Consider the following 26,604-nt stretch of genomic DNA (forward strand, 5'->3'; position numbering starts at 1 on the left):
GTTTCTGGGTACCACATCCACCCTAAGATTCAGATTCAGTAGTTCTGGAGTGGAGCCCAAAAATCTGTATTTTAAAAAAGCTTCCCAGATGACTCTGAAAATCAGCCAAGTTTGGGAGCCACTGATTTAAGGAACAACTGGAAGATCTCCACGCCTACGTTGTTTGAAATTCTTCATTTCACTTAGTCATAGAGCCTGAAATTAGCATCCACTGCAGCAGACACATTTTTGGTGAAGGAGAGCCCTCCATGAAAAGGATCAGGGTTAGGAGTATTTCAGATTCATTTACACCTTCGCATAAATTATACTACCGCCTAGAATTCGGAAGGTGAAAAAGCACCTTGGAAAAACCCACTTGTCCCCCTTCCCAAGACCACCGCTAAATACAAAAAGCGGCTCTAAAATAATCAACAAGCCTTTGCTGCATCCCTTTGGTGTCAGGAAGCCCTCAGCTTTGTCAGGTGGCCCACTCCAATGGTTTATTTAGCAGAGTTCCCCAAACCTGGCTGTGCATCAGAATCTCCAGGGTTGCTTTCAAAAAATAGATATTTCAGGGCCTTACTCCAAACCTACAAAATCAGACCTCTTACACAAGGAACTAAGAATCTTCTTTATTTTTTTTGTAACATTCCCCAGGCAGCTAATGCACAGAACCACATCTGAGCACTACTGGTTTAATATGTCGACTTATTCTGAAATAAGAGTGACCACTGACATAGAGAATAAGAGGGAGGTGATTTGGTCATGAGGGGCTCTCAGGAAAGGTAAGAGAGTGAGAGATCTGAGGAGCCTCGGGGGAGGAAAGGGGTTCCTGGAATGATGAGAGAGAATGGGCGCTAAATAAGGGAACTGGATAAAGAGGAGTAGGGGGCCATCTGGCACCCACTACTACTACTTTGAAAAGGTGCTTGGGGCTCACCCCCATATGAAAGCACAAATCTTTGTGGTATGCATCTTCCTGACCCCATTTTATCCTCCATTTTATCCCTTGTTTCTCTTGCCTCTTGAATCCCAGTTTCGAATGTATGCTATCTTATATTTTATGCATCCTTTATAAGCTGCCTTTAATGCTTTCTGAAACAAGAAGAGAATAATTCAACCAACCAACAAACAAAAAAGCCTTATAAGCTTAGGGGCACCCCATATTTACTTTAAAATTCTGAGATGTGGTGAACAAGTCCATCTGTTCTCTCCCTTGTGGTTGTACTATAGACTTTGACATGTTCCCTTCCAGCCTGCCCCAGGGCTGCCCAGTCATTCCAGAAGGCTCACCTGGCCATGCTCACTGGATTGAAGCCAACCAGGACTGGCAAGAAGACAGCTGTGTTGTTCATGCAGTAGTCCATCTGGCCTGCGACAAAGGGAGCCTGATGGTGAAGACAGAGAAGGGCATGATGAGGGGGTCATTACTCTGAGCGGCGCCCAAGGCTCAAGTGCATCAGAATCCTTCAGAATGCTTGTTCAAAATGCAGATTCCTAGGTACAGTTACAATCTACTGGATCCAAGTTTGAAGGGGGAGCATATTTTTAACAAGTACCTCAAGGGCACTACATTTTTAACAAGTTCCCCAAGGAAATCTTCTGCATGGTAAAGTTGGAATACTATTGAACTAAAATCGTAAGCTCTTTGAAGTCAATACCCTCTTCTCTTTGTGTGCTTCCTTCCATATATAACACTAGTGGGACCTGGTTTCTGCTCAGTGAATTCTTAGAGCCAGAGAGCTGCAGAATTGAGAGGAAACTTGGAGTCATCTGGCTCAGTGCTTCTCAAACTACCTGGAAATCTTGTTAAAATGCTCATTAGGTCTGGAGTGGGGCCTGAGATTTTGCATTTCTAACAAGTCCCAGGTGACACTGATGTTGCTGGTGCAGGCACCACATTTTAAGTAGCAAGGGACTAGTCCAGGGGCCGTATTTTTCTGTAAAAGGCCAGATAGTAAATACTTTAGGGTTTGTGGGCCCTATGTCTCTGTCCAACTACTCAACCCTATGGCTATAGCATGAAAGAGGCCTTAGACCATATGTAAACAAAAATGGCTGTGTTCCAATAAAACTTTATTTTAGGGGCTGGACATGGTGACTCATGCCTGTAATCCCAGCAATTTGGGAGGCCAAGGTGGGCAGATCGCTTGAGGTCAGGAGTTCAAGACTAGCCTGCCCAACATGGCATTCCTCATGTCAGTGAGTACCCTGGTCCCCAGTTTTCTTTTTTAGTAGAAACTCTGTCTCTACTAAAAATACAAAATCAGCCAGGCATGGTGGCATGTGCCTATAATTCCAGTTACTCGGGAGGCTGAGGCAGGAGAATCACTTGAACCTGGGAGGAGGAGGCTGCAGTGAGCCAAGATTATGCCACTGCACTCCAGCCTGGGAGACAGAGGGAGACTCTCAAAAACAACAACAACAACAACCAAAAAAAAAAAAATTAACCTTTATTTTAGGGCCAGGTGCGGTGGCTCATGCCTGTAATCCCAGCACTTTGAGAGGCCGAGCGAGGCAGGTGGAGCACCTGATGTCAGGAGTTCGAGACCAGCCTGGCCAACATGGTGAAACTCTGTCTCTACTAAAAATGCAAAAACTAGCCGGGCATGGTGGTGGGCGCTTGTGATCCCAGCTTTTCGGGAGGCTGAGGCAGGAGAATCACTTGAACCCAGGAGGTGGAGTTTACAGTGAGCTGAAATCATGCCATTGCACTCCAGCCTGGGTGACAGAGCGAGACTCCATCTCAAAAACAAACAAACAAACAAACAAACTTTAAAAACAGGCAGCTGGCTGCATTGGCCAGCCAGTATAGTTTGCTTACCCCGGACTAGTCCACCTATCTTAGTTGTTGATTGATTGATACACAGTTATTCTGAAATAGAATCCCTTCCCCATCTTCCCACATTCACACAACTCGATCCAAGTTAGTGAAACTAAAACCAAAATTCCTTGAGCAAACTTCCTGCTTTCTAGCACCCATCTCATTGATCTATCTTCCATGCTATTCCATTCCCACTCACTTCCTTTCTCTAAAATTGATCCACTCAACCCATCTTTTTACTCACAGACAGTCCCACAGAAATGCCAATGACAATCACCCTCTTCTTCCCGGAAGCCACCTAGGAGAGGAGGATGGACAAGGTAGTGTAACTGGGAGGATTCCAGGGCACAAACCTACTGTGTGAGGATATCAGGGCCAGGAACAGGGGAGGGAGGAAATAGGCTTTGGCTGAATGCTGGGGCTTTTATGTCCCCATGAGAAGGAACAGATAGAGGTCTCTGGTCAATGTCAGTGAAAAGCACAGACCTTCTTCAGTTCCTCAATCCCGTGCAAGGCACTATCTTCTGTCCCCTCCCTAGAGGCCACCACAGACCTAAGAGGACAGACTCAAGGTCAGTGGCACTGGCTGGGAAGCAGAAGCCTATGGTTTATTAGGGCAGGCTACATTAAGAGACGGGAATAAAGGGAAAACTATCGTTGAATGAGCACCCACAGTTTGTTGGTGCATGACAGACACTCTGTAGAGTTGAAAAACTCAAATACCTATAACAGCCAGTCAGGCAACATAAGTATGTGAAGTGGGCCAAGTGTAAGGGAATAAGAAATGGTGAGGACTAAGACAAGCCGGACACAATCTCTGTCTAAAGGCATTCAAACTCAATTTCTAAGAAATGCTATTTAGGTCAAACAAAATATTCATAGGCTAACTTGGCTTACCTGTCACCCCCTGCAATGAGGTAGGTGTAAAGAGGTTTCTGTCCCAGACCTTTCATCAGCTGATTAAAGGACACCTGTCAAGGGGGGAGAGGATGTAATGAGGTAATGACAGAGAAGAAACAATTATTTTGGATTTTCAACTCCTAGAGGGCAGAGACTATATAATGATTCTCTTAGACCAGTGCTTAACCCAGTCCTACATGGAATTTGGCACTTAAAGCTGCTGCTTGGAGATGATTAGTTGGTGGTGCATGGGATGTAGAGACATTGACAACATACTGGCAGGACTCAGATGGGCTCAGAAGAAATGGGACTTCATGGTGACATCCAGCTTTTGGAAGAGAGAAAGAGCCAGGCTTGGAGTCCAGGTCTAGTGAGGGGGCCACCTGGGAGCTTAGTTATGATGATCTTTATGGTCCTGAGGGTCACCTCTAGAAGTGGAGGGGGAACAAAACTGGGGACCAGGGTGCTCACCGACATGAGGAATGCCATCCGGCCAGAGGTGCCCCCTCCACTCAGCACAACCAGCCCCCCATCTGGCTCCTGAAGAAGGAAAGAGGCATATATTACCAGGGCCTGGCTCAGGTTGGGGGAAGAATATTCTTTTCTTTGTCAGTAATGCAAGAGGAATTGGAAAGACTCCTTATCCCTCCTCTCATCACAAAATTGAACAAATACATGCAACGTAGCATAGCAAAAAGAACATTGGATTAGAGAAACCAGTTTGACTCCCGTATCTTGCTCCACTACTTGTTCAAACCCTTACTTATCCCAGAAAGAACTGAAAGCAGCTTTGTCATCTAAATAAAAGTAAATAATAAAAGCGGCATTATCCAGCAATTATTAGCTGAGTGTATTTGAGCAACCTACAGTGATTATCCTTTCTAAATCTTTGTTTTTTCATCTGACGAAAACAAACAGAAGTCATATCAACTTCACAGGCTTTTGTGAGGGTAATACGTGTGAAAGTAGATTGTCAATTATAAAGTATTAAGCAGAGAAGTTATCATTATTATTTATTAATAAGATGAAAATAAGGATCCAAAAGGGAGGATCTCCAAAAGGGAGAAAGGAGAATGAGATCTATCAAAGTGAGAAATAGAGACAATAAAAAGAGAAAGAGGGAAACAGAAAAGTTTAGGCAGGGAACAGAAGGAAGGTTAGTACCTTCAGCACTTCCTGAACTTTCCCAGCCACCTGTACCATGGTGGTCAGAATGGATTCGCTGTAGAGTCTCTGTAGGGAATAGGCAGGAATGAGAAGCCAAGAAAAGGAGGACGATGGATGGCGGAGGGGGTCTCGGGGTTTCTGATATTAGGAGCCACGGTGAGGGAGAGCAGAGGTGGGGTTGGCATGTTTATTTGCAGGGTCCAGGTCTTGGGTCTTGGTTACCTGGTATGTGGGCAGGGCTTGCCCCTCCTCCTGGAAGATCTCAGCATCACATTGCCCCAGCAGTCGAACAATGTTCTCAGCATCTGCTTTGTCTAGATCCTGGGTCAGTGGGTTTGACTTCTCTGTGATTGGCACAGCTGCCTCGTACCCAGACAACTAGAAGGAAGAGGGGACAAGGATGGAGCAGGAAGCCAAAGCCTTATTCATGCCTCTGAGCTGGAGGTAGGAGTGGCAGCCGGCACAGAGTTTGGACTCACACACACGCACACACGTACCACACCAGAAACTCAGCCTGTATTTGGTACTCTGGGCATATTAGGGAAAGAACATCAGGAAGGAAGAAGAAGTGAGCAGAAACCAGGGTGGAGGGAAGACAGGATGAAAAATAATTCTAGGAATCAGCACAGAAAGCCAACATGAAGAAGGGGTCTCACCTCCCACTTGCCAGGCTCCGGGGTCTCAATGACATGTTGAAACCGTTTTGTGCCTGGCATGGTCCCACGCTGTGGATACACTGTTCCACCTGCCTCTTCAGCCACACAAACCCGTCTGGTCACAACGACTCTGCTTCCAGTTGGCAGGGCCTTATCTGAGCCCCAGTGATGATTAACCCAAGCACCCTGGGCTCTCAGAGCACCACCCCCTGTACCACTGCCTGCACCACCCTTTCCTGGTCACTAGGCCCCCAGCCCTCTGGTAACCCTAGGGAAACTCCTGGGCTTCCTCTTTGCATGCACCCTGACTCGCCAGCCTCTGCTTTGGCCCCTGAAGAGGAAGACCTGAGGCTCGGGACTCTTGCCCTACAGGGACAATGCCCTCTTCTCTGGAGGACCTGGAGCCTGGGAGTGCAGGACAACACCCACAGCAGTGAGAATCCCTGGGCAAGTGTCCTCTGAGGCCAGAGATCAGGGCCACCAGGTCAGCAGAAGTCAGAGGACCTGGCCCATGGCTTGATCACAGGCTCAGCACGCACAGTCCCACTGGTCCCATTTTATCCTCTCCTCTCAGAAAGGAAGGCAGTAGAAGCTTCCGAGCCCCAAGTGTGCACACACTGTACTGGATATTACAGCGGGAAAAATCCCACAGAAACAGAAATACTGCATTGAGAATTAGAAACCAAAGAATCTGCCCTAAATACAATGTTAGCCAACATTTATTTACACGGAACAACACACTTTTCACTGGTGTATCCAGTATCTCATTGGATACACCAACACTAAGAGGTTGGTCAATATTGACACGCTCATTTTTCAGATGATGAAACAGGCTCAGAGTAGTTTAGTTGGTTGCTTAAGATCACACAGCTAGACAAATTGGGACTCATGCCCAGGTTCTCAATTCAGATTTCAAGCTCAACTAAAGCATGAAATAATGTAAGGGCTTACATGTTATTGAACAAACAAGCAACTAACAGATTGGTGCAAATTAATCATCATCATCCAGTCACATAGTGTTGTGAGATTTATAAAGATCTTTCCCCAACATTGTCTCATTTGAGCCTCACAACAACCCTGTGAGATTTCACACGCTTTGCTTTACAGGTGGGAAACCTGAGGCACAGATAAACCAGTTTCTCCAAAACCACACCGTAAGTGGCAGAGCTTTAGAAAAACAAAAAAAGAAAAGAAAAGAAAGGAATAATAATTTTTTTAAAAAAAGCCATAGGGCTTTGCGCTTTGATTCTCCCGAGAAGCCCAATACTTAACAATCACTGTATCTCCAGGTTTTAACATAATGCCAGACACATAGGAGATGCTCAATAAATATTTGCTGAATAAATGAAAGAATGAATGAGAAAGAGAATGGAATTAAATGAGATTATGAATGGGAAAGAGACTTAAAAGCTGACGCAGTCTACAAGTAAGGGATTGTTAAAGCAATTACTGTCTCCCTCACTCTCTTCCCCTCTCCTCTTAGCCCCTCAGGCACTGGAGGTGGAATTCCTCTTCCCAACTTGGCTCTTCCCTGCGGGGAGGAAGGGGATCTCCCAGGTGCCGGAGACCCTAGCACCCGCGCCTCCTCCCCAACGCCTCCGCCGACTTGTCCGCTTGAGCTGGGAGAGAGAAGGGATAAGGGATGGGTCCCCGGAGGCGCCATTGGGAGGGTCGTGGGAGGAGCCCCGAGACGACGGGAGTGAGGGGGCGGGAGGGGAATGACGGCTGCGAGAACCCGAGCTGGGCGGGGCGGGCCCGCGCGTCCCGACCGGGCTGCGGCGGAGCGAGCGGGGCCAGCGCTGCAGAAGGCGGCGGCTGGCTCTCCGGGACGGTCACATCCCGCTGCAGGGGCGGGCGGAGGCCGCTGCACTGCCTTCCGCACCGGGGACCCAGGCCAGCGTCCGGGCAACGCCCCCTGCTCCCGGACAGACTCCGTGGCCCGCCCGAGCCCTGGGGGCTCCGCGGACCCGCGCCCGCTCCGCCGGCAGCTCGGCCCCGCGCTGCCCGCGTCGCCGGGCCCGCGCCGGGATGGGGTAGGGGCAGCGCCACCGAGTCGGGCGATGGGCCGCCCTCTGGGCACCGAGCAGCCCCCGGAGGCCTGACCAACCGCGAGGACCGGCGGAGGTGGGTGTGGGCAGGGCAGACCGCGCTCTGGGGCCGCCCGGGCAATGCGGGGGTGGGAGGGCGTAGAGAAAATACGGCTGTTGTGAGCTGTGGGGAGCCCAGGAGAGCTGCTGCCCCCCCCAACCTCCGTGCGTTCTGGGCAGTCCTTGACCCCCCGCAACTCCTGCCATCTCCAGGAGCCCCGCCTGGATGTCAAGCGGATGCCACAGTGCCCCCCCCCCCAGCGGACTCGGTGGGGACATGGCTTCGCTGGTGCCCCTTTCCCCATATCTAAGCCCCACGGTCCTCCTGCTGGTCAGCTGTGACCTGGGCTTCGTGCGAGCAGGTAAGTAAAGGGGAAGGGGGCTGAGGGTCAACCAGATCTAGTCAATGGGTGAAACCTGTTAACACCCTGGCTCCCGCAGATCGGCCTCCTTCTCCTGTGAATGTGACGGTCACTCACCTCAGAGCCAACTCGGCCACTGTGTCCTGGGACGTCCCAGAAGGCAACATCGTCATTGGCTACTCCATTTCCCAGCAAGTATGAATCACCCTTCTGCTCCCCCAACCTGTGTCCTTGGATTTCTGCACATTTCTTCACTTAAGGCGAGGGGGGGCGGTGGGGGATCTGGAAGCTGGCGTATCCTGGCTCAGGCTGCCCTTTTCACGCTACTCCCCCGGAGTGTTTGGATGTTGAAGAGTCTCTGGTTTGAGCCTTGTGGCCTGGCACTGGGGTGAGGCTGTCCTCCTCTCCCCTCAACTCCCTGCAGCGGCAGAATGGCCCCGGGCAGCGTGTGATTCGGGAGGTGAACACCACCACCCGGGCCTGCGCCCTCTGGGGCCTGGCTGAAGACAGTGACTACACAGTGCAGGTCAGGAGCATCGGCCTTCGAGGAGAGAGTCCCCCAGGGCCCCGGGTGCACTTCCGAACTCTCAAGGGTTCTGACCGGCTACCTTCAAACAGCTCAAGCCCAGGTGAGGGTCTGTGCTATTGGATTCTCTGGCTGCTTACCTGGCTTGCAGCCTCTTACTTGCTTCCCCAAAACAAGCAACAGACCAGCTGAGTTGAATAGGATGATTAAATTCATTGTACTGCCAGGAAAGGAAGGAAAAGCAGGTGGGAAGGGGACTGGGTATAGACAGGCTGGTATTGAGTTGTTCGGGGGAAGGCCTTTTAAGTTTCCTGTTACCCAACTTCACAAAAGCTGCAGCTTGCATAAGTGAGTAATTAACCTGCAGTCATCCTGCTTTTTGGTCGCTAACCACCTGTCCACCAATGGCTTCCTCCCAGGGAGGGGCTACCCTACACTCCAAGGGCAACATTATGATGGGTCTACCCTCTCTAATCCCCAGCATCTCCATCCTGCATATGTCTGCATAGATAGCTATTCCCCAGTAACCTGGAGTCTGCCTTCTCCCTTCTCAGGTGACATCACAGTGGAGGGTCTGGATGGAGAGCGGCCACTGCAGACTGGGGAAGTGGTCATCATTGTGGTGGTGTTGCTCATGTGGGCTGGTGAGTAAGCAGCTAGACAGGGGACCAGGGACTCAGTAAAAGTGTGAAGTGGCAAAGGTTGTCAGGAGAAAAAGAAGTGAGAGATACAGTGGCTCACGCCTATAATCCCAGCACTTTGGGAGGCCAAGGCAGGCAGATCACCTGAGGTCAGGAGTTTCAGACCAGCCTGGCCAACATGGTGAAACCCGTCTCTACTAAAAATACAAAAATTAGCGGAGTGTGGTGGAGGGCACCTATAATCCCAGCTACTCGGGAGGCTGAGGCAGAAGAATCGCTTGAACTCAGGAGGTAGAAGTTGCAGTGAGCGAGCCAAGATCATGCCACTGCACTCCAGCCTGGGCAACAGAACGAGACTCTGTCTCAAAAAAAAAAAAAAAAAAAAAGAGAGAGAAATGAGAAATAGAGTGGGGAGATACTTAGTTCAGGAGGCACGATTTGAACTTTGAAGAGAGGGAGAAGAGGCTGTTGAGAGCCCAGAGAGGAGGACTGCATGGGCACCAGGAATTCAGGATGTTCTTCATGGATTTTCTAGAAGCTACGTGGGTATCTCCCTATGAGGGCGGAAGTGAAGATGAAGGCTCAGACTGTATTGTGTTTCAGCTGTAATTGGGCTGTTCTGCCGTCAGTATGACATCATCAAGGACAATGACTCCAACAACAATCCCAAGGAGAAGGGAAAGGGGCCGGAACAGAGTCCTCAGGGAAGGCCAGTGGGGACAAGACAGGTGATGTGGGGGCCAGTGAGGGTGGAAAGGGTGATTCTGCCCCTGAGGGGCAGCCAGGGAAAGGAAGAAGGTCCAAGAGGGGCAGAAAAAGATGGAGAATGGAAGACCTGGGATGGGGGAGGCTGGAGAGAAAGGGTGGCACCTATTACCTTCCTGAAATTGAGACTCAGGCCATTTTCTTTCACAGAAAAAGTCACCATCTATCAACACCATTGATGTTTGAGTGAAGAAACACACCCAGAAGAGAGATGCACTAATAACTGGGGATGGGGATGGGGTCAGGGAGAGCCCAAGATGGTGATCTGCCCGAGACTCCCAGAGGGTAATACCACTCCCACAATCTCAGGCCTGGTACCCATCCTCTTTCCACTGTGAGCAGAGCCAGAAGGTAGGTCTGTTCAGAGTCTGTGCCCCTGGACCTGCGGAGTGGATATCAGATGGGATATCTCCTTCCATTCCCCGGTCCAGGGGAGAGTCACTTATTGTACCCTACTCCATTAGGTCCCAAATGGGGGCCCCATTTCACCTGTATCAGGACTTTCAGCATCCCCAGCTGCCCCACATCTTGCCTCTGGGCCTCAGAGAGGGGTGTTTCTGTGGGTACTCATCTTACCCCGCAAATAAAAGGAATTGTCTGACCCTAGAGGCAGATGCTGCACTGCACTACTCCAATGTCTTCCATGGAGCCTCAGGTGCTCCCCCTCTCACCTGGCAGCCCCTTCAGCTGCGAGTGATCTCACTCGTTGGACATTTTTCCAATAAAGGTTCTTGGACAAACTGGAGCTGACTGTATAGTATGCTGAAGACATTTCCTCACCTTGTCTCTCTCCTGACCCTCCAAGGACCCCTTACACCACCACCTACTTGACAGGAGCATTGCAAGGTGTGTTAATACCCCACCCTAGGACAGGGCCAGGAAGAAGAGGTGTAGAAAACTGGAACCCCGGATTCTTTTGCTTTGTTGGGTGAGAAGGGAAAAAAGAGAAGAGAAAGATACAAGTTCCTGCACCACTGAAAACTAAGGCATATCATCTGAGAGGGCAGTAGCCTTTTTATCTTCACTGCTTGCATCGACAGCATAGCTCCTCACCACTTATTCTTCTGACTCCTCCATCAACCCTGGGCTAATGGTCAGAAAAGGACTAAGCAGTGTCTTGGGGACTAATGAAAGGACAGCTACACTCATGGATTCCTTGGTGCCACATGCTCCTATCCTATGTGTTCCTGTGTCTGTTCTTCCCTCCTTTGCCTTCCCTTTCATTTCTATCTCTCTTTAGTCAGTCAAAGTCAATAATAACTATAAATCATAAATGAGTTTATATTCATGCTCTGCCACCATATCCAGAGGAGGATTCTGAAAATAAAACTGAGGGGTTGGGACTCCCCTGTCAAAATAATTCTCATTTGAGCTCTGAGGCCTACTTGTTTTCTGTGAAAATAGGGGCTGTCCTCTGCTCTTTCCTATTTTCTAAGGGGTAGTTGGTGGCCATGAGACAAACACCTGTTGACACTTGCAAACCACTGTGGGGGAAGGCTTCTGGACCCACAGTCTGTCTGGAGAGCATATGCTACACTTCCTGGAGAGTTACAGATCTTCCCAACTTTGGATCATTTCAGAGCAGGCTTATGAATAACTCCTTTCTGCATTTCAATCTCTCTGGTATGTTAGAAGATAGGCCAAAAATTCTGAAAGGGACTCCAATCCAAACAAAGATCAACAAGTCAGTCTCTTTTCTACTTAACCAACCTCTAACCCCAGGTATCACAAGACAACCTATCGGGTGAGCCAAGTCAGGTCTGCCCTCAAAACTGAACCATAGGCCGGGAACGGTGGCTCACGCCTGTAATCCCTGCATTTTAGGAGGCCAAGGCAGGCAAATCACCTGAGGTTGGGAGTTCGAGACCAGCCTGACCAACATGGAGAAACCCTGTCTCTACTAAAAATACAAAATTAGTCGGGCGTGGTGGCGCATGCCTGTAATCCCAGCTACTTGGGAGGCTGAGGCAGGACAATCTCTTGAACCCAGGAGGCAGAAGTTGCAGTGAGCCAAGATCGCACCATTGCAGTCCAGCCTGGGCAACAAGAAGGAAACTCTGTCTCAAAACAACAACAACAACAAACTGAACCATAAAAGCATTCCAATATAAACAGCAGTCTTTAACCCACCATTACCCAATTTGGAAGTAGGGTACCTTACATTTCTTTGGCAGCTGGTTCCAAAACACTCATCTCTCAGATTCTGAGAATAAATGTCATTTATTGGGATGGGAGTGTGACAGGTTATAGTATCGTGGCATGGAGAGAGCGAGCTAGGAGTTGAGAAAGAACATAAAAGCTGTTTAAAGTTACTAACTCTGGGTTTAACCCCATTTGCAAGTCCTTCGCTGGCTGTGTTAGTTTGAGCAAGTGCCCTGAGTCTCCTGTTATGTAAAATGAGACTAATAATAACGCTATCCCCTTCAAAAGGTGGTTTTGGGATTAAATGACACAAATGCAAGTACAATACTTTACACAGTACCTAGCACACACATACTGAGTATTCATCGTTAGCTGTCGTTATTAGCCTTGCGATCCCGTGCAAGTCATGTAACCTATTTGGGTACAATTCCGTCAACTGCAGAAGGCCTATCATGGAAACCGCCCTGCTTTCCTCCAGGGTTGTGAGGATTAAAAGAGTGCACTCAGAAAGTCAGGTACATCGAAGAGCGAGACGGACCGCTATGACGTAGGACCTGGGGCTGGCTGAAGGCTTGTGGGCGGGGCTTGGTCTTGAGTTTGCATGCGGCGACGGGATTGGTCAAGGAGAGCATTCGTGAAGCCCTCTCAAGGGCCCGGCCTAGATCTCACCGCGCTTGCGCGCGTTCTGTTTGCTTCGCCGCAAAGCTACGTGTGACCTTACGACGCGTGTTGCGCTCCGGTCGCATAAGCGTTAACGAACGGCTGCGTGGCGAGCTGTCCAGGTAACCACGGGAGTTGTCGCTGTCTGGGAGCATCTGAGAGACAGGTGTGCGTCATGAAGTTGAAGCACCTGAGGACCCTGCTGAGCCCTCAGGTGAGGAGTTGCGTGCCAGTCCCTCCCCCTTACGCTTTATGTTCCAAGAAAAGTGGGGGAACTGAAGTTTAATGATGTTGAGCTCCTACTGTGTGCAGAAGGCTGTAAAGGATATAGCGATGATCTGGATCTTGGCCTGTCGATACAGCGTCCAGGAGGCGAGATGGAGGGCTAAGGACTTGTAGCTTTCCTTACATTTCATTCACATCAGTTGTGTACAGGCCCCGTGCTGGGGCTCGTAGGAATCCCAAACCACCCGACTTATGCCCCTCCCTTCAGGAGGCTTGTATTAGAGGGAGAGGTACACATGTAAGCAGCGAGTATGCATGTGCCCATAATTAAATAAGCGCCTTAGGTGCAAGCCCTGAAGGGGGGAGTGCAAAGACCGAACCGTGTATTCTGATTCAGGAGAGGCTGGGCACTAGGGGAGGAGCCCTGACACATGGTGAAGAAAGGGTGGGCTTTGGAGTTAGCACACCAGAATTTAAGTCCTAGCTCCACCACTACTTTCTTATTTTCTTTTTAAAATTTCTTACCTTGTCCTTATTTCAGATCCACCACTACTTTATTTAACTATTTGAGACAGAGTCTTGCTCTGTCGCCCAGGCTGGAGTGAGTGGCGCGATCTCACTGCAACCTCTGCCTCCCGGGTTCAAGGGATTTTCCTGCCATAGCCTCCCAGGTAGCTGGGATTACAGACGTGCTCTAGCACGCCCGGGTAACTTTTTGTTTCTTTGTTTGTTTTTGTTTTTGTTTTTTGTAGAGACGAGGTTTCCCCATGTTGCCCAGGCTGGCCACCAGTACTTTAAACAAATGACCTGATGTCTCTAACTTTAGCCTTTATTATACAGTGTCTCGGAGCACTCACCAACTTCTTCATTTGAAAAAACATGAGTTAGCTAATAGCAACTTTAGGGGACTTGGGGAAGAGTTATATAGGGTAATATACACAAAAGAGCATTGTAAACTGAAAAGCAGTGTGAAAAATTGATAGACAAGAGGAAAGGACATTCAAAATTCAAAGGACAGAATAATACAAAGCTAATAAGAATAAGATGTCTGGCCAGGCACAGTGGCTCACACCTGTAATCCCAGCAATTTGGAAGGCCAAGGTGGGAGGATGGCTTGAGCCCAGGAGTCCAAGACCTCTACAGAAAAATTTCAACCAGGTGCGGTGGCTCACGCCTGTAATGCCAGCACTTTGGGAAGCTGAGGCGGGTGGATCACCTGAGGTCAGGAGTTCGAGTCCAGCCTGGCCAACATGGTGAAACCCCATCTCTACTAAAAATACAAAAATTAGCTGGGCGTGGCAGCAGCCGCCTGTAATCCCAGCTAATCAGGAGGCTGAGGAAGGAGAATCACTTGAACCCGGGAGGTGGAGGTTGCAGCGAGCTGAGATCGTGCCACTGCACTCCAGCCTGGGGGACAAGAGTGAGACTTTGTCCAAAAAAAAAAAAATTTTTTTAAATAGCCTCGTGTGGTGGCAAGCACCTGTAGGCCCAGCTGCTGGGGTCACTGAAGTGGGAGGATCTCCTGAGCCCAGGAGGTCGAGGCTGCAGTGAGACGTGATCACACCACTGCACTCCAGCCTGGGTGACAGAGTGAGGCTGCGTCTCAAAAATAAATAAGATGTTCCATAACTGAGTGTGTAATGTGTACTGGGGCATCTTAATAAAGAAATTGGGATTGTGGTTTATGGATTTACACATACATAGATTTAATCATGGTTCTAGGCCAGGCGCAGTGGTTCATGCCTGTAAACCAAGCACTTTGGGAGGCCGAGACAGGCGGATCACCTGAGGTCGGGGGTTCGAGACCATCCTGGCCAACATGGTGAAACTACTAAAAATACAAAAATTAGCTAGGTGTGGTGGCGCATGCCTGTAATCCCAGCTACTCAGGAGGCTGAGGCAGGAGAATCACTTGAATTCAGGAGGCAGAGTTGCAGTGAGCCGAGATCGCACCACTGCACTCCAGCCTGGGTGACAGAGCGAGACTCTGCCTCAAAAAATAATTAATTAAATAAATCATGGTCCTACCACTTACAAACTGTGTATGTGAACTTGGGCAAATTACTTAATCTTTTTGGGCTTCCATTCCTCTATCTGTAAAAGGGGGATAATAACAGCATCTACCTCAGTGTTATGAGGTAAAATGAGATTATGCTTGTCAAGCACTTATCAAAATGCCTATTCTATGGTAAGTACTTGTTAAAGGCAAGCTCTTATTATTTTATTCCCTACCTCACTTAATAAAACAATCTAATGAGGTACATATTGTAGAGAAAGGAGAATTGATTGATTATGGAAATCAGGAAGGCTTCACAGAGGGTGTGGCATTTGGACAATAGGAGGAAATGAGAACACAGGCCGGGTGTGGTGGCTTACACCTGTAATCCCAGCACTTCAGGAGGCCAAGGCGAGTGGATCACTTGAGGTCAGGAGTTCGAGACCAGGCTGGGCAATATGGTGAAACCCTGTCTCTACCAAAAATACAAAAAAATTAGCCAGGCACGTTAGCGCACACCTATAGCCTCAGCTACTTGGGAGGCTGAGGCAGGAGAATTGCTTGAGCCCAAGAAACAGAGTTTGCAGTGAGCCGAGATTGTGACACTGCATTCCAGTCTGGGGGACAGAGTGAGACTCCGTCAAAAAAAAAAAAAAAAAAAAAGGAAATTAGAACAAAAGATAGTTGTGCTCTCTCCTCAGTTGGAGAAGGCAAAAAAATAAAAAGACAGAGATTTGTGCTCATTGTTCAGCAAGCTGTCCATTGAATTTGTAATTTAAAAATTTCTCTGCCTTAACGGAAAAATTGGAAATGAAATCCTCCTTCAGTCTCTCAAAATAAGATGATGTCATGATGCAGGTAGGGCTGAATGCCCAGGATTGGTCAAAGCGATAAAGCAGGAGGATCAGCAAAGGTTGATGAGGAGCCCTCAGCCCTTCTATATATAATGAAGAGTTAGAGGATCGTAGTGATGGTAGTGTGGCTATTTTCTGGTTTGAGGATTTGCAGGAAAAGAGGCTTTTTACTTCTGACTTTGGAGATAGGTGAGTTTGGAGTGAAAAGTGTCAATGTTTTAAGCCAGAACTCTAGTGTCCAAATAATTAATCAAACAACTGGGGCAGAAGAAAAGCAGAATAAAATGTTTTGTTTTCAAGGAAGGAAACCCTTAGTAGCAGAGCTAGTCCCTTAGGACCAGAGCTAGTGTTGGAAGGGTCAGATCTGGTCAGAATAATTCACCTGGAGATAACTTCTAACTTGGGTTTCTGTGAAGTGGGTAGTTAAGAAGAAAAGACAGTGGGATTGTTCATCCTGAGTCTCAACTCGTACTCCCCCATCCTGAACTCTCACTGTCTCTCCCTTTCCTTTCAAATAAGCCCAAACTCCTTTGCCTGGCTTTAAAGACTTCCTGAGCTGGCCTGTTTTTCCTGCCTTACCCCTTCTATTCTACTATTTATAAGGTATAATAGTTTCAAATAAACTAAATTACTGTTTCTTGTCCAGAACTTGCCTTTGCTCATTGCCATTCCTCCCATCTCAGATAACTTCCTACTCAACTGTATTCATTCTTCAAAGCTTAATTTTGATAATTTAAGCATAAAATTCTCTCAGGCTTCTCCAAACTATTGCAGTACTTTATATATACTTTAATAGGACTTTTCTATTTTGCACCATCTTATTAGACCCGGAGGCAGGATCTATGGTTTGCTTTTTGTCTCTCTCTCAGCCCCTGGCCAAGTGCCTTGATCAATAAAGTGCTCAAAAAATAATAATTGAATGAATGGCTAATGACCAAAACTTACCAGACTAATTGAATTTATTTCAGTAGCAGACCTGGGAACGAGGAGGCCGTCGTTGCAGGGATTCATTGATACAGTTGACTTAGCACCCTGCCTCTTAGTTGTATTTGCATATGAGTCTCTAGAAGCACATTGTTCTCACAGTCCAGGATCTGAAGGCCTTTGGAGACCAGGATGGGCCACAGGCATCTCTTTGTTTTGAGGATAGAACCGTGACAGGAAGAAAATTGACCAGAATTACACTAGAATTAATGGAGCTAGAAATGCTTTTGGCATTCTAGACCAGCACATGGGTTTGTTTTTACCCTTTTGCCTCTGCAGGATGGAGCTGCAAAGGTGACCTGCATGGCTTGGTCCCAGAACAATGCCAAATTTGCTGTCTGCACAGTGGACCGAGTGGTCTTGCTGTATGATGAACATGGAGAACGGAGAGATAAATTCTCCACCAAACCAGTTGACATGAAGGTAAACAGTGTATTCATGTGTATCTTAACCTATTGATGAGGTCTTACAACCTGGAAGACATAGTCTGCCTTCTAGCCATCGGCATAGGAAATGGCATACCCCACTTTTTTCTCAGTATAAATCCTCAAGCTCCCTTAGGAGCACACGTATATCTTTTTTTCTCTTTTCTCTTTCATGTGTACTCATTACTTCTTTTTCTTTCTTTTTTTTTTTTTAAACTCTTAGTATGGCAGGAAGAGCTATATGGTGAAGGGCATCACTTTTTCTCCTGATTCCACTAAAATTGCCGTAGGACAGACTGATAACATCATCTATGTCTACAAGATTGGAGAAGATTGGTGAGGATAGAGATTGGGAAATGGGATGGCCCAGGAAAGAAGGGGAAGGCAAGAGAAATGCCTCACTAGGGAGGGGAAATAAAGGGGATGAGAAGCCAAGCTTGGCCATTGAAGGCAGAGACTTTCTGGAGTCTGTTTTTGCTTTTCTGCCTTCGCCTCTCCCACGTGTTCTTCAATCCCATCCCTGGAGGAAACAGTCCAAGGTCAACAGGAGGCCCTGTGAGATCCTGGAAGCCCAGAGTGATGTCACGTCTTTGTTATTATTCTGAAGCTGCTTAGGCTCCCATATATGCCTCCTTTCAGGGCTCCTACAGAGTAGTCAAACATTAGTGGGCCAGGGAAGAAATCTGCTCTTTCTTCTCTTCCCTCAGCATCATTTTTGGCAATTTGTTTATGGAAGTGGTTTTTAATACATTTCCCCTTCTTTTGTTTGGCAGGGGTGACAAGAAAGTCATCTGCAACAAGTTCATCCAGACGGTAAAGTTCAGACCAGTCCCTGGAAGCTTAGGATGAACAAACATATATTAGTATATCTACTTATAAATACAGCCAGGAGTTGCATTTCTAACATCTGAATGTGACTTTTCCTACTGCAAGGATGGTGCTTCGTGGCTGTTCATGGTCATCTGCTGTCTTCCTTAGAGCCCTGTTGTGTCCTTCCCTATAGGAGATTGAGGTTGTGGTGTGTTGGGGTGTTGAAGTTGTTATAAAAGTGCCGGCCCACACAGATGGGGTTATCCTTTTCATTATTTCCTTTCACGCAGAGTGCTGTCACTTGTCTGCAATGGCCCGCAGAATACATCATTGTCTTTGGACTGGCTGAAGGGAAGGTAAAAGAGGGAAGGGAAACACAAGAGAGGGAGTGGTAGGGATAATGGTTCTGGAGAGAGGAATATGGTCCATCCTCTTTCTTAGGATCAAGTAGTATACTGGGGAGAATGCATAGGGACCCGTTTTGTGGGACAGTTTTTCCTTTTTTTTTTAGGGCCTAGTTAAATTTAAAATAGCCTAACCATACTTGTGTCCATTTTTCCATTTTCAGGTTCGTTTAGCAAACACCAAAACTAATAAATCATCTACCATCTATGGGACAGAGTCTTACGTGGTGTCCCTGACAACAAAGTGAGTAAAGAGGAGTAGTATCACTAGAGTCTGGAAGTGTTAGGAAAATGCTGTGGGGAAGTCTGGACTGCAAGACCATAGTATGAAAGGCAGGAGAACTGGTAGCAGGAAGCACAGACAGGGTTGTGTTTGACAGAGAAAGGGGCTTTCTTGGTGAGATAAAATAATCTCTTCCTGTATTTCTCTCCTTTCTCCTTTTTAGTTGCTCTGGGAAAGGAATTCTCTCTGGTCATGCAGATGGTACCATCGTTAGGTATTTCTTTGATGATGAAGGCTCTGGAGAGTCACAGGTATGAATAAAGAATGTTGTGGGAGGCTTGGATCGCTTGAGTCCAGGAGTTTGAGACCAGCCTGGGCAACACAGTGAAACCCTGTCTCTACCAAAAAAATAAAAAATAAATACAAAAATTAGTCGGGCATGGTGGTGTGGGCCTGTAGTCCCAGCTACTCAGGAAGCCGAAGTGGGAGGATCACTTGAGCCCAGGAGGTTGAGGCTGCAGTGAGCTGAAATAGCACCACTGCACTACAGCCTGGGTGACAGAACAAGACTGTGTCTCAAAAAAAAAAAAAAAAAAAAAAAGATGCTGTGGAATAGGGGATAAGGAAATTCCAGGAGCCCTCCTAGAGGAGGTTGGACTTCTAAGGCATTTGGATTGAGATACTAAGGGAGGAAGCTAGAGGAGGACTCAGGGACAGAGAAAAAGTTGGATGTGGCCACTGAGAGGATTTGTGTTTAGGAGCCTGGAGCTTACTACTTATAAGAAGGGATGACTCAGGTGAAAGGGACCTTGAGACAAAGGGAAACAAAAACTCTTAGAGTAATGAAAAGTGAAAATTATTCCTATTTATGTAAAATATATATAATATATATTTATGTATGTAGAGTCATAGAAAAAAGAGTTAACAGTTTACTCTAGAGAGGGAAAAGGAAAAAGATGGGGGATAAAAAGGAAACTTTCATGTTTTACTCTATATAATTGTGTATTGTTTGAATCATTTACATTAGGAATTACTTGTGGGCCGTGCCTGTAATCCCAGCACTTTGGGAGGCCGAGGCGGGTGGATCATCTGAGGTCAGGAGTTCGAGATCAGCCTGACGTGAAACCCGTCTCTACTAAATACAAAACAATTAGCTGGGCATGGTGGCACATGCCTGTAATCCCAGCTACTTGGGAGGCTGAGGCAGGAGAATCGCTTGAACCTGGGAGGCAGAGGTTGCAGTGAGCCAAGATCGCATGCCATTGCACTCCAGACTGGGCAACAAGAGTGAAACGCCATCTCAAAGAAAAAGAATTACTTGTATAGGCTGGGCACAGTGACTCACTCCTGTAATAGCACTTTGGGAGGCCAAGGCGGGTGGATCACCTGAGGTCAGGAGTTCAGGACCAGCCTGGCCAACATGGTGAAACCCCGTCTCTACTAAAAATATAAAAATTAGCCAGACATGGTGGCATGTGCCTGGAATCCCAGCTACTCGGGAGGCTGAGGCAGGAGAATTGCTTGAACCCGGGAAGCGGAGGTTGCAGTGAGGTGAGAACACGCCACTGCACTCCAGCCCCGGTGACAGAGTGAGACTCCTCTCAAAAAAAAAAAAAAAAAAAGAATTACTCGTATAATAATGAAATTTAACCCTCTTTAAAAAAAGAAGCCTTATGCTCTTTGTGGGCCCAGACGGTGTTGGTTAATGTGTAGCACATCTCCTTTTCGGAGGAGCTTTACCAGGTGCATATTAAAAATTTCCAATACATGCTGGGCGTGGTGGCTCAGGCCTGTGATCCCAGCACTTTGGGAGGCCGAGACAGGCTGATCACAAGGTCAGGAGTTCAAGACCAGCCTGACCAACATGGTGAAACCCCCATCTCTACTAAAAATAGAAAAATTAGCCTGGTGTGGTGGCACACACCTGTAATCCCAGCTACTCAGGAGGCTGAGACAGGAGAATCGCTTGAACCTGGTAGGCAGAGGTTGCAGCGAGCTGAGATCGTGCCACTGCACTCCAGCCTGGGTGACAGAGTGAGACTCTGTCTCAAAAAAAAAAAAAAGACAATTCCAATATACAAGCATTTTGAGGTTTTTCTAGAGCACAAGTTCAACAAGTGTGTGTATAGGGGTGTGTGTGTGTGTGTGTGTGTGTGACAATTTGTGAAGAGTTCAGGATTAGGATGTGTTGGGATAGGGAAATATTGGAAGAGACTTCTGCAGGGTATGATGGGCAGAGTGAAAGTACCAGGTGTTGAGAGTGAGGAATTTCTCGGGTGGAGTCTTCGAAGAGTGATTGAAACCCTCTACTTCTGTCTTAGGGGAAGTTGGTTAACCACCCGTGTCCACCCTATGCGTTGGCATGGGCAACCAATAGCATCGTGGCTGCAGGCTGTGATCAGAAAATTGTAGCCTATGGAAAAGAAGGCCACGTGCTACAAATTTTTGATTATAGCCGTGACCCTCAGGAGCGGGAGTTCACCACAGCTGTAGCAAGTCCTGGGGGCCAGTCCGTTGTGCTAGGAAGTTATGACAGGTGAGTCCCCTACTGCCTACTTTCCCTGTGAACACTCTCTGCTTTAGCCAAATTATTCTGAGCCAGAGTGGGAGACTGGAGCAGAATCAAATGTATGTATGTAATTCATGCGCTTTCCTCTTCCTGCTCCCGCCATCCATTGGTGTGCTGGCAGTTCCAAAATGTCCTGGGCTCTTGTTTTGTCTCTGTGCCTCTCCCTGCACTTCCACAGCAGAATTCATCTCTATTTTCTGTTTCCATTGCCCCGTTTGAGACCGCTTAGAGTTTCTCACATTATATTACAGTTTGTTGTTTGCAAACTACTGTTGTTTAGCCAGATAGATGGCTAAATCAGAGTCCTTGAGAAGGGGGCTTATTATTGATCTTTTCAGTGCCTAGATTAGCATCTATATGCTATGTATATCTAAGATATGCTCAGATGTTTGGAGAATGAATGAATGAATGATGGAACAGCAGATAAACAGCCATGTTCCAGGTCTCATCATTTCTCTGCCATGTGTTTAACCCCAGTTTTGTCAGTCCTGTCTTTCTATCAATGTTATGTCTCCTCGTATTCTCTTCTTTCTTCACTGACTCCTACCATTTATCTCCTTGTTCCATATTTTTTTGCTCCTAGTAGCTTATTTTTCTCGCCTGCCCTGGTCTTTTTGTTTTCTCTGCTCCCCTCATTCTTATTCTATTTTAGTTTTGCCTTGATTTTCCCAGCTTATTTCCTGTGCACCTCTATATCCTCTTCTGCTAGACTGCCTAGCTTGTCTGTTCTTTTTATTTCCTTTCTTTTCTGATATAGCAAGACTAATTTCCTTTGGTTATCAGCCCATTTGCACTCTTTAGCTCAGCCTCGATCTCTTCTAAAAGCCACATACTTTATTTCAGGCTTCGGGTGTTCAACTGGATCCCTCAAAGAAGCATCTGGGAAGAGGCAAAGCCCAAGGAGATTGCCAATTTATACACCATCACTGCCTTGGCCTGGAAGCGGGATGGCTCACAACTCTGTGTGGTGTGTTACTAGTAATCCCTTTCTGGATTGGTGACTTTCACCAAACTAGAAAAAAATCCTGCCTTATCCTAAAGCACTGTTCCCTGACACTAGAGAATCTCCTCTTTCCTTTTGACCCTGACCTAAAATTCTGGCGTTAAAGGCAGGAAAGAGAAATTCATACTTTATTGGAGGTCACAAAAGGGACAAAAAATTATGTGTAGGCAGGGCTACTTTCTCCCTTTTATCCCATTAATATGTTGTGCCCTTGAGTCCAATGATTGTAGCCTCTTTCCTTTTGGTAATTCCAAAAACTGCCAGCTCTTTCACTGCCAACTCTTCTCTAGACTCTGGAGCTTAGGTTTTGAGGATGTCTCTAGATACTCTCCCCATGCCAGTGTACTATGTGTGTGACCTTTTATGCTGTCACTTTCCCTTCTAGGGCACACTGTGTGGTGGGGTGGAACAGTTTGACTGCTACCTCCGAAGGAGTATTTACAAGAACAAATTTGAGTTGACGTATGTGGGACCTAGCCAGGTAAGCAGGATGGTAGCCTTCTGCATTGAGACCTTGTGTGGCTCATTCATCCTTATAACGTTTCCCTGCCTTCTGGCCACAGCCATAGTTCAAATTTAATCTTCATCCCTCTGGAAGAGCTGTTCTGGGCAACAGAATATGTCAGGGCAACACCGTGGTAACTTTCCTGCTGTAGTTCTTGCAGCTTATTATAAGAAAAGTTTTGGCCGGACGCAGTGGCTCATGCCTGTAATCCCAGCACTTTGGGAGGTCGAGGCGGGCGGATCACAAGGTCAGGAGATTGAGACTATCCTGGCTGATATGGTGAAACCCCGTCTCTACTAAAAATACAAAAAAACTAGCCAGGCATGGTGGCGGGTGCCTGTAGTCCCAGCTACTTGGGAGGCTGAGGCAGGAAAATGGCATGAACCCGGGAGGTGGAGCTTGCAGTGAGCTGAGATTGCACCACTGCACTCCATCCTGGGTGACAGAGCAAGACTCTGTCTCAAAAAAAAAAAAAGGCTGGGCGCGGTGGCTCACGCCTGTAATCCCAGCACTTTGGGAGGCCGAGGCGGGCGGATCACGAGGTCAGGAGATCGAGACCATCCTGGCTAACACGGTGAAATCCCGTCTCTACTAAAAATACAAAAAAATTAGCCGGGCGAGATGATGGGCGCCTGTAGTCCCAGCTACGCGGGAGGCTGAGGCAGGAGAATGGCATGAACCCCGGGGGACGGAGCCTGCAGTGAGCCGAGATCACGCCACTGCACTCCAGCCTGGGTGAAAGAGCGAGACTCCTTCTCAAAAAAAAAAAAAAAAAAAAAAAAAGATAAGTTTTAAGCACCAGGCGTAAGGTGTGCAGAGATTGCCACTTAAGCCTTTCTGGCTTAAAACTTTACTGCCTACACACTGGCAATTGGGCAACTGGATAAATAGGATTATAAATGTGAACTCTGTTGTTTTAAGGCCTCTGAGCTCACTGTGTATGATGTTGCAAGCTAAAAATTTCTCAGTTCCTGGGCCCACTTTTCTCTTTTTTCTACCTCTGTCCTTCCATTTATTATACATTGGTTTCTTCATTCTTTTGTTCTTTCCAGAAACATTTATTCATTCTCTACTATGTGTCAGCAGTGTTAGGCATTGGGAATACACAGATAATTATCTGTAAGACATTGTCCCTTGATCAAGGAGATCATTATAACAGAGGGCACAGACATATCAAAAAATAATGTTAGCCAGATGCAGTGGCACATGCCTGTAGTCTCAGCTACTCAGGAGGCCGAGACAGGAGGATTGCTTGAACCCAGGAGTTCAAGGCCAGTCTAAGCAACATACTGAGACCCTGTCAAGTCAGTCAATCAACTGATCAATACATACACTGTGATCAATGATATATAAGGTTTGTACAAAGACTATGAGAACACAAAAGTGATTGGTTTTACCCAGTGGAACTTTCAGAATTATATAAATTATGGGCGTCAAAAGAGATAATATAGGAAAGCATTTCATAAATAGTAAATCCCCTGTAAACATAAGATATCATTACTATCAACAATATCCTAGACCCAGGGAGGAAACAAGGTATTAGCTTTGTTTAGTGCTATGGAGGTGGGCAAAGGGCATAGTTGTTCACCCTTCTTTTGGGCTGGGGAAGCCTAAGGGGCTCAGACTTGTCCTTTACCAAGGTGATTGTGAAGAACCTGTCATCAGGAACCCGAGTGGTGCTCAAGTCACACTATGGCTATGAGGTGGAAGAGGTGAAAATCCTAGGAAAGGAACGTTACTTGGTGGCCCACACATCAGAAACACTGCTGCTGGGGGACCTGAACACTAATCGGCTTAGTGAGGTAGGAACCAAAATTGAGGGTAGGGTGGGAATGGGGCATCTTGGCTTAATACTTGTGGGGATCCAAAATCCCTAGGGGTAAGCTCTCCATGAGAAGTTCTAACATTCTGGTGTAGGGGACCTGGTTTCAGGGAAGGAGACCCAGGAGGTTTATAATCCCAGAGTATGAATCACCATATTTGGACTGTTTTTATGCCCTCTCTCAGAAACATCTCTCTGGTTTCTCTCAGGGACCAGAGCAAATTCTGATACAGCACCTCTTTTGTGTAGTGCCAAAGCCTACATAAATATATCTTTCCACTTCCCAACCTGTCATTCTTTTGGCGTTATCTTGGGTATTTTTCCACATTGCTTCTTAAGTCTTCTCCCATTACAGATAGCCTGGCAAGGATCTGGTGGCAATGAGAAGTATTTCTTTGAAAACGAGAATGTGAGTAGAGCTTGATTCACCATCACCATCTTGATAAGCCCCGTTCTAGCTTCTGTGTCATAAAGATGGCAAGTTGCAAGGGATAGGGAAACAGCAGATAAAGAAACAGGGAGGATGAAATTGGCAGGGTAAGAGAACAAGGAGAAAAGTGGTAGTCACCTTGAACTGACAGTACACCTCCCACTACCGTTTTTCTTCATGTAGCCTTTCCACCGTATAACAGCTCCATTTTTCCCAGGTATGCATGATCTTCAATGCCGGAGAGCTAACCCTGGTGGAATATGGGAATAATGACACCCTGGGTTCTGTACGCACTGAATTCATGAACCCCCACCTCATCAGGTAACCTCACAAGATTCTCTAAATCCCTGAAACCCAAAATAATTCCTTTTGGACTCCTAAATTCTGTGTCCTCCAGTTAATCCAAAAGCTTCAGCCAGGCGTGGTGGCTCACGCCTATAATCCCAGCACTTTGGGAGGCGGAGGCAAGCAGATTACTTGAGTCCAGGAGTTCAAGACCAGCCTGGGCAACATGGTGAAACCGCCTCTCTACTAAAAATACAAAAAATTATCCAGGCATGGTGGCACACCCCTGTAGTCCCAGTTACTCAGGAAGCTGAGGTGGGAGAATCACCCGGAGCCTGGGAAGTCAAAGCTGTAGTGAGCCGTGATCACACCACTGCACTTCAGCTTTGGCATCCAGAGTGAGACCCTGTCTCAAAATAAATAAATAAATAAAAGCTTCATCCCATATGGTACTTCAGAGCCTTTAATAAACAACCCAACTACCTCAGCCCATTTTGCCTTACCTCACCCTTCATGTTTCAGTGTTCGTATTAATGAGAGGTGTCAGCAAGGAACAGAAGATAATAAGAAATTGGCTTATCTTATTGATATTAAGACTATTGCTATAGGTGAGTAAGACTGTCATAATTTTAATAACAAAATAGATGTTTATATCACACTTCCATACCACAGGATTGCGTTCAGTGGTGAATGCAGGAATCTGAGATGCGCCAGGTAAATAGTAACCCCACATGTACAGTGGATATATATGAAATGTTTAAGTCAATATGTGTGCATCTGTACCTGGATATCTAAATATAAAAACAAAGGTTCAGGCCAGGCACAGTTACTCATGCTTGTAATCCCAGCACTTTGGAAGGGCAAGGCAGGAGGATCATTTGATCCCAGCAGTCCAAGGCTGCAGTGAGCTATGTTTGTGCCACTGCACTCCAGCCTAGTTGATGGAGTAAGACCCCATCTCTTAAAACAAAAACAAAAACAAAACCCAAAGGTCCATATAATTATTCATGTTCTCTAGACATATATCTTAGGGTTGGCAAATTGTGAGTAGTAGAAAAGGCCCATTAAATTAATGAATTTTCCTGTTTAGACTTCATAGAATCATAGACTGTTAGAACTGGAAGAGGTCTTATTTTTTGTATAGTTTATCATTAGTAACTAATAATGACAGAAACTTTATTTGCACTTCACAAATATCAACATATAAGATTTATAAATCTTAGATCTTAATATTTTTATCATGAAATGTTTCAAGCATGAAAAGTAGTATAGAGAATAGCATTACCTATACAATGTAGCTGTTAAAAATGGGGCTCTGGGCCAGGCACAGTGGCTCACACCTGTAATCCCACCACTTTGG

At 46.8% G+C, this 26,604-nt stretch overlaps 3 protein-coding genes across 14 annotated transcripts in view; 2 read left to right on the forward strand and 1 right to left on the reverse strand.

Annotated features, from left to right (window-relative positions):
* Positions 1-7,161, reverse strand: part of LOC129468335 (glucokinase regulatory protein) — an 83,066-nt gene extending 75,905 nt beyond the window's left edge. For all 3 annotated transcript variants that reach the window (XM_055253755.2, XM_055253754.2, XM_063623832.1), the window contains exons 1-8: positions 5,527-7,161; positions 5,093-5,248; positions 4,868-4,936; positions 4,175-4,243; positions 3,701-3,774; positions 3,290-3,356; positions 3,048-3,101; positions 1,273-1,367 (exon numbers count right to left, since the gene is read on the reverse strand). In XM_055253755.2, the coding sequence (XP_055109730.1) occupies positions 1,273-1,367; positions 3,048-3,101; positions 3,290-3,356; positions 3,701-3,774; positions 4,175-4,243; positions 4,868-4,936; positions 5,093-5,248; positions 5,527-5,586 (644 nt within the window). In that variant the 5' untranslated portion in view covers positions 5,587-7,161. The remainder of the gene's footprint in view (positions 1-1,272; positions 1,368-3,047; positions 3,102-3,289; positions 3,357-3,700; positions 3,775-4,174; positions 4,244-4,867; positions 4,937-5,092; positions 5,249-5,526) is intronic.
* A 151-nt stretch (positions 7,162-7,312) lies between these two features.
* On the forward strand, positions 7,313-10,652 carry FNDC4 (fibronectin type III domain containing 4). 2 transcript variants are annotated; one of them, XM_055253769.2, is made up of 7 exons: positions 7,327-7,650; positions 7,827-7,975; positions 8,055-8,170; positions 8,400-8,604; positions 9,056-9,145; positions 9,746-9,870; positions 10,058-10,652. In XM_055253769.2, the coding sequence occupies exons 2-7, from the start codon at positions 7,840-7,842 to the stop codon at positions 10,091-10,093; spliced, it is 708 nt and encodes a 235-aa protein (XP_055109744.2). In that variant the 5' UTR covers positions 7,327-7,650; positions 7,827-7,839; the 3' UTR covers positions 10,094-10,652. The 2 variants fall into 2 exon arrangements, with proteins under 2 accessions (XP_055109745.2, XP_055109744.2); XM_055253770.2 differs by lacking the exon at positions 10,058-10,652 and having other exon boundaries at positions 7,313-7,650; positions 9,678-9,870.
* Positions 10,653-12,673: 2,021 nt separating this feature from the next.
* Positions 12,674-26,604, forward strand: part of IFT172 (intraflagellar transport 172) — a 43,933-nt gene continuing 30,002 nt past the window's right edge. For 7 of the 9 annotated variants that reach the window (XR_008652404.2, XR_008652405.2, XR_008652406.2 and 4 more), the window contains exons 1-14: positions 12,704-12,923; positions 17,048-17,191; positions 17,417-17,529; positions 17,967-18,006; positions 18,294-18,359; positions 18,572-18,651; positions 18,854-18,941; positions 20,952-21,166; positions 22,043-22,166; positions 22,588-22,683; positions 24,348-24,509; positions 24,885-24,938; positions 25,177-25,280; positions 25,767-25,852. Coding sequence is in view for 6 of the 9 variants with exons in the window: in XM_055252183.2 (XP_055108158.1) it covers positions 12,885-12,923; positions 17,048-17,191; positions 17,417-17,529; positions 17,967-18,006; positions 18,294-18,359; positions 18,572-18,651; positions 18,854-18,941; positions 20,952-21,166; positions 22,043-22,166; positions 22,588-22,683; positions 24,348-24,509; positions 24,885-24,938; positions 25,177-25,280; positions 25,767-25,852 (1,411 nt within the window). In the remaining 3 variants the exon portion in view is untranslated. Of the gene's footprint in view, positions 12,924-17,047; positions 17,192-17,416; positions 17,530-17,966; positions 18,007-18,293; positions 18,360-18,571; positions 18,652-18,853; positions 18,942-20,951; positions 21,167-22,042; positions 22,167-22,587; positions 22,684-24,347; positions 24,510-24,884; positions 24,939-25,176; positions 25,281-25,766; positions 25,853-26,604 lie in introns of all 9 variants that reach the window. The other 2 variants (XM_055252182.2, XM_055252184.2) reach the window with 2 other exon arrangements.

This window comes from Symphalangus syndactylus, chromosome 18 (genome assembly GCF_028878055.3).
Source record: "Symphalangus syndactylus isolate Jambi chromosome 18, NHGRI_mSymSyn1-v2.1_pri, whole genome shotgun sequence".
Lineage (NCBI taxonomy): Eukaryota > Metazoa > Chordata > Mammalia > Primates > Hylobatidae > Symphalangus > Symphalangus syndactylus.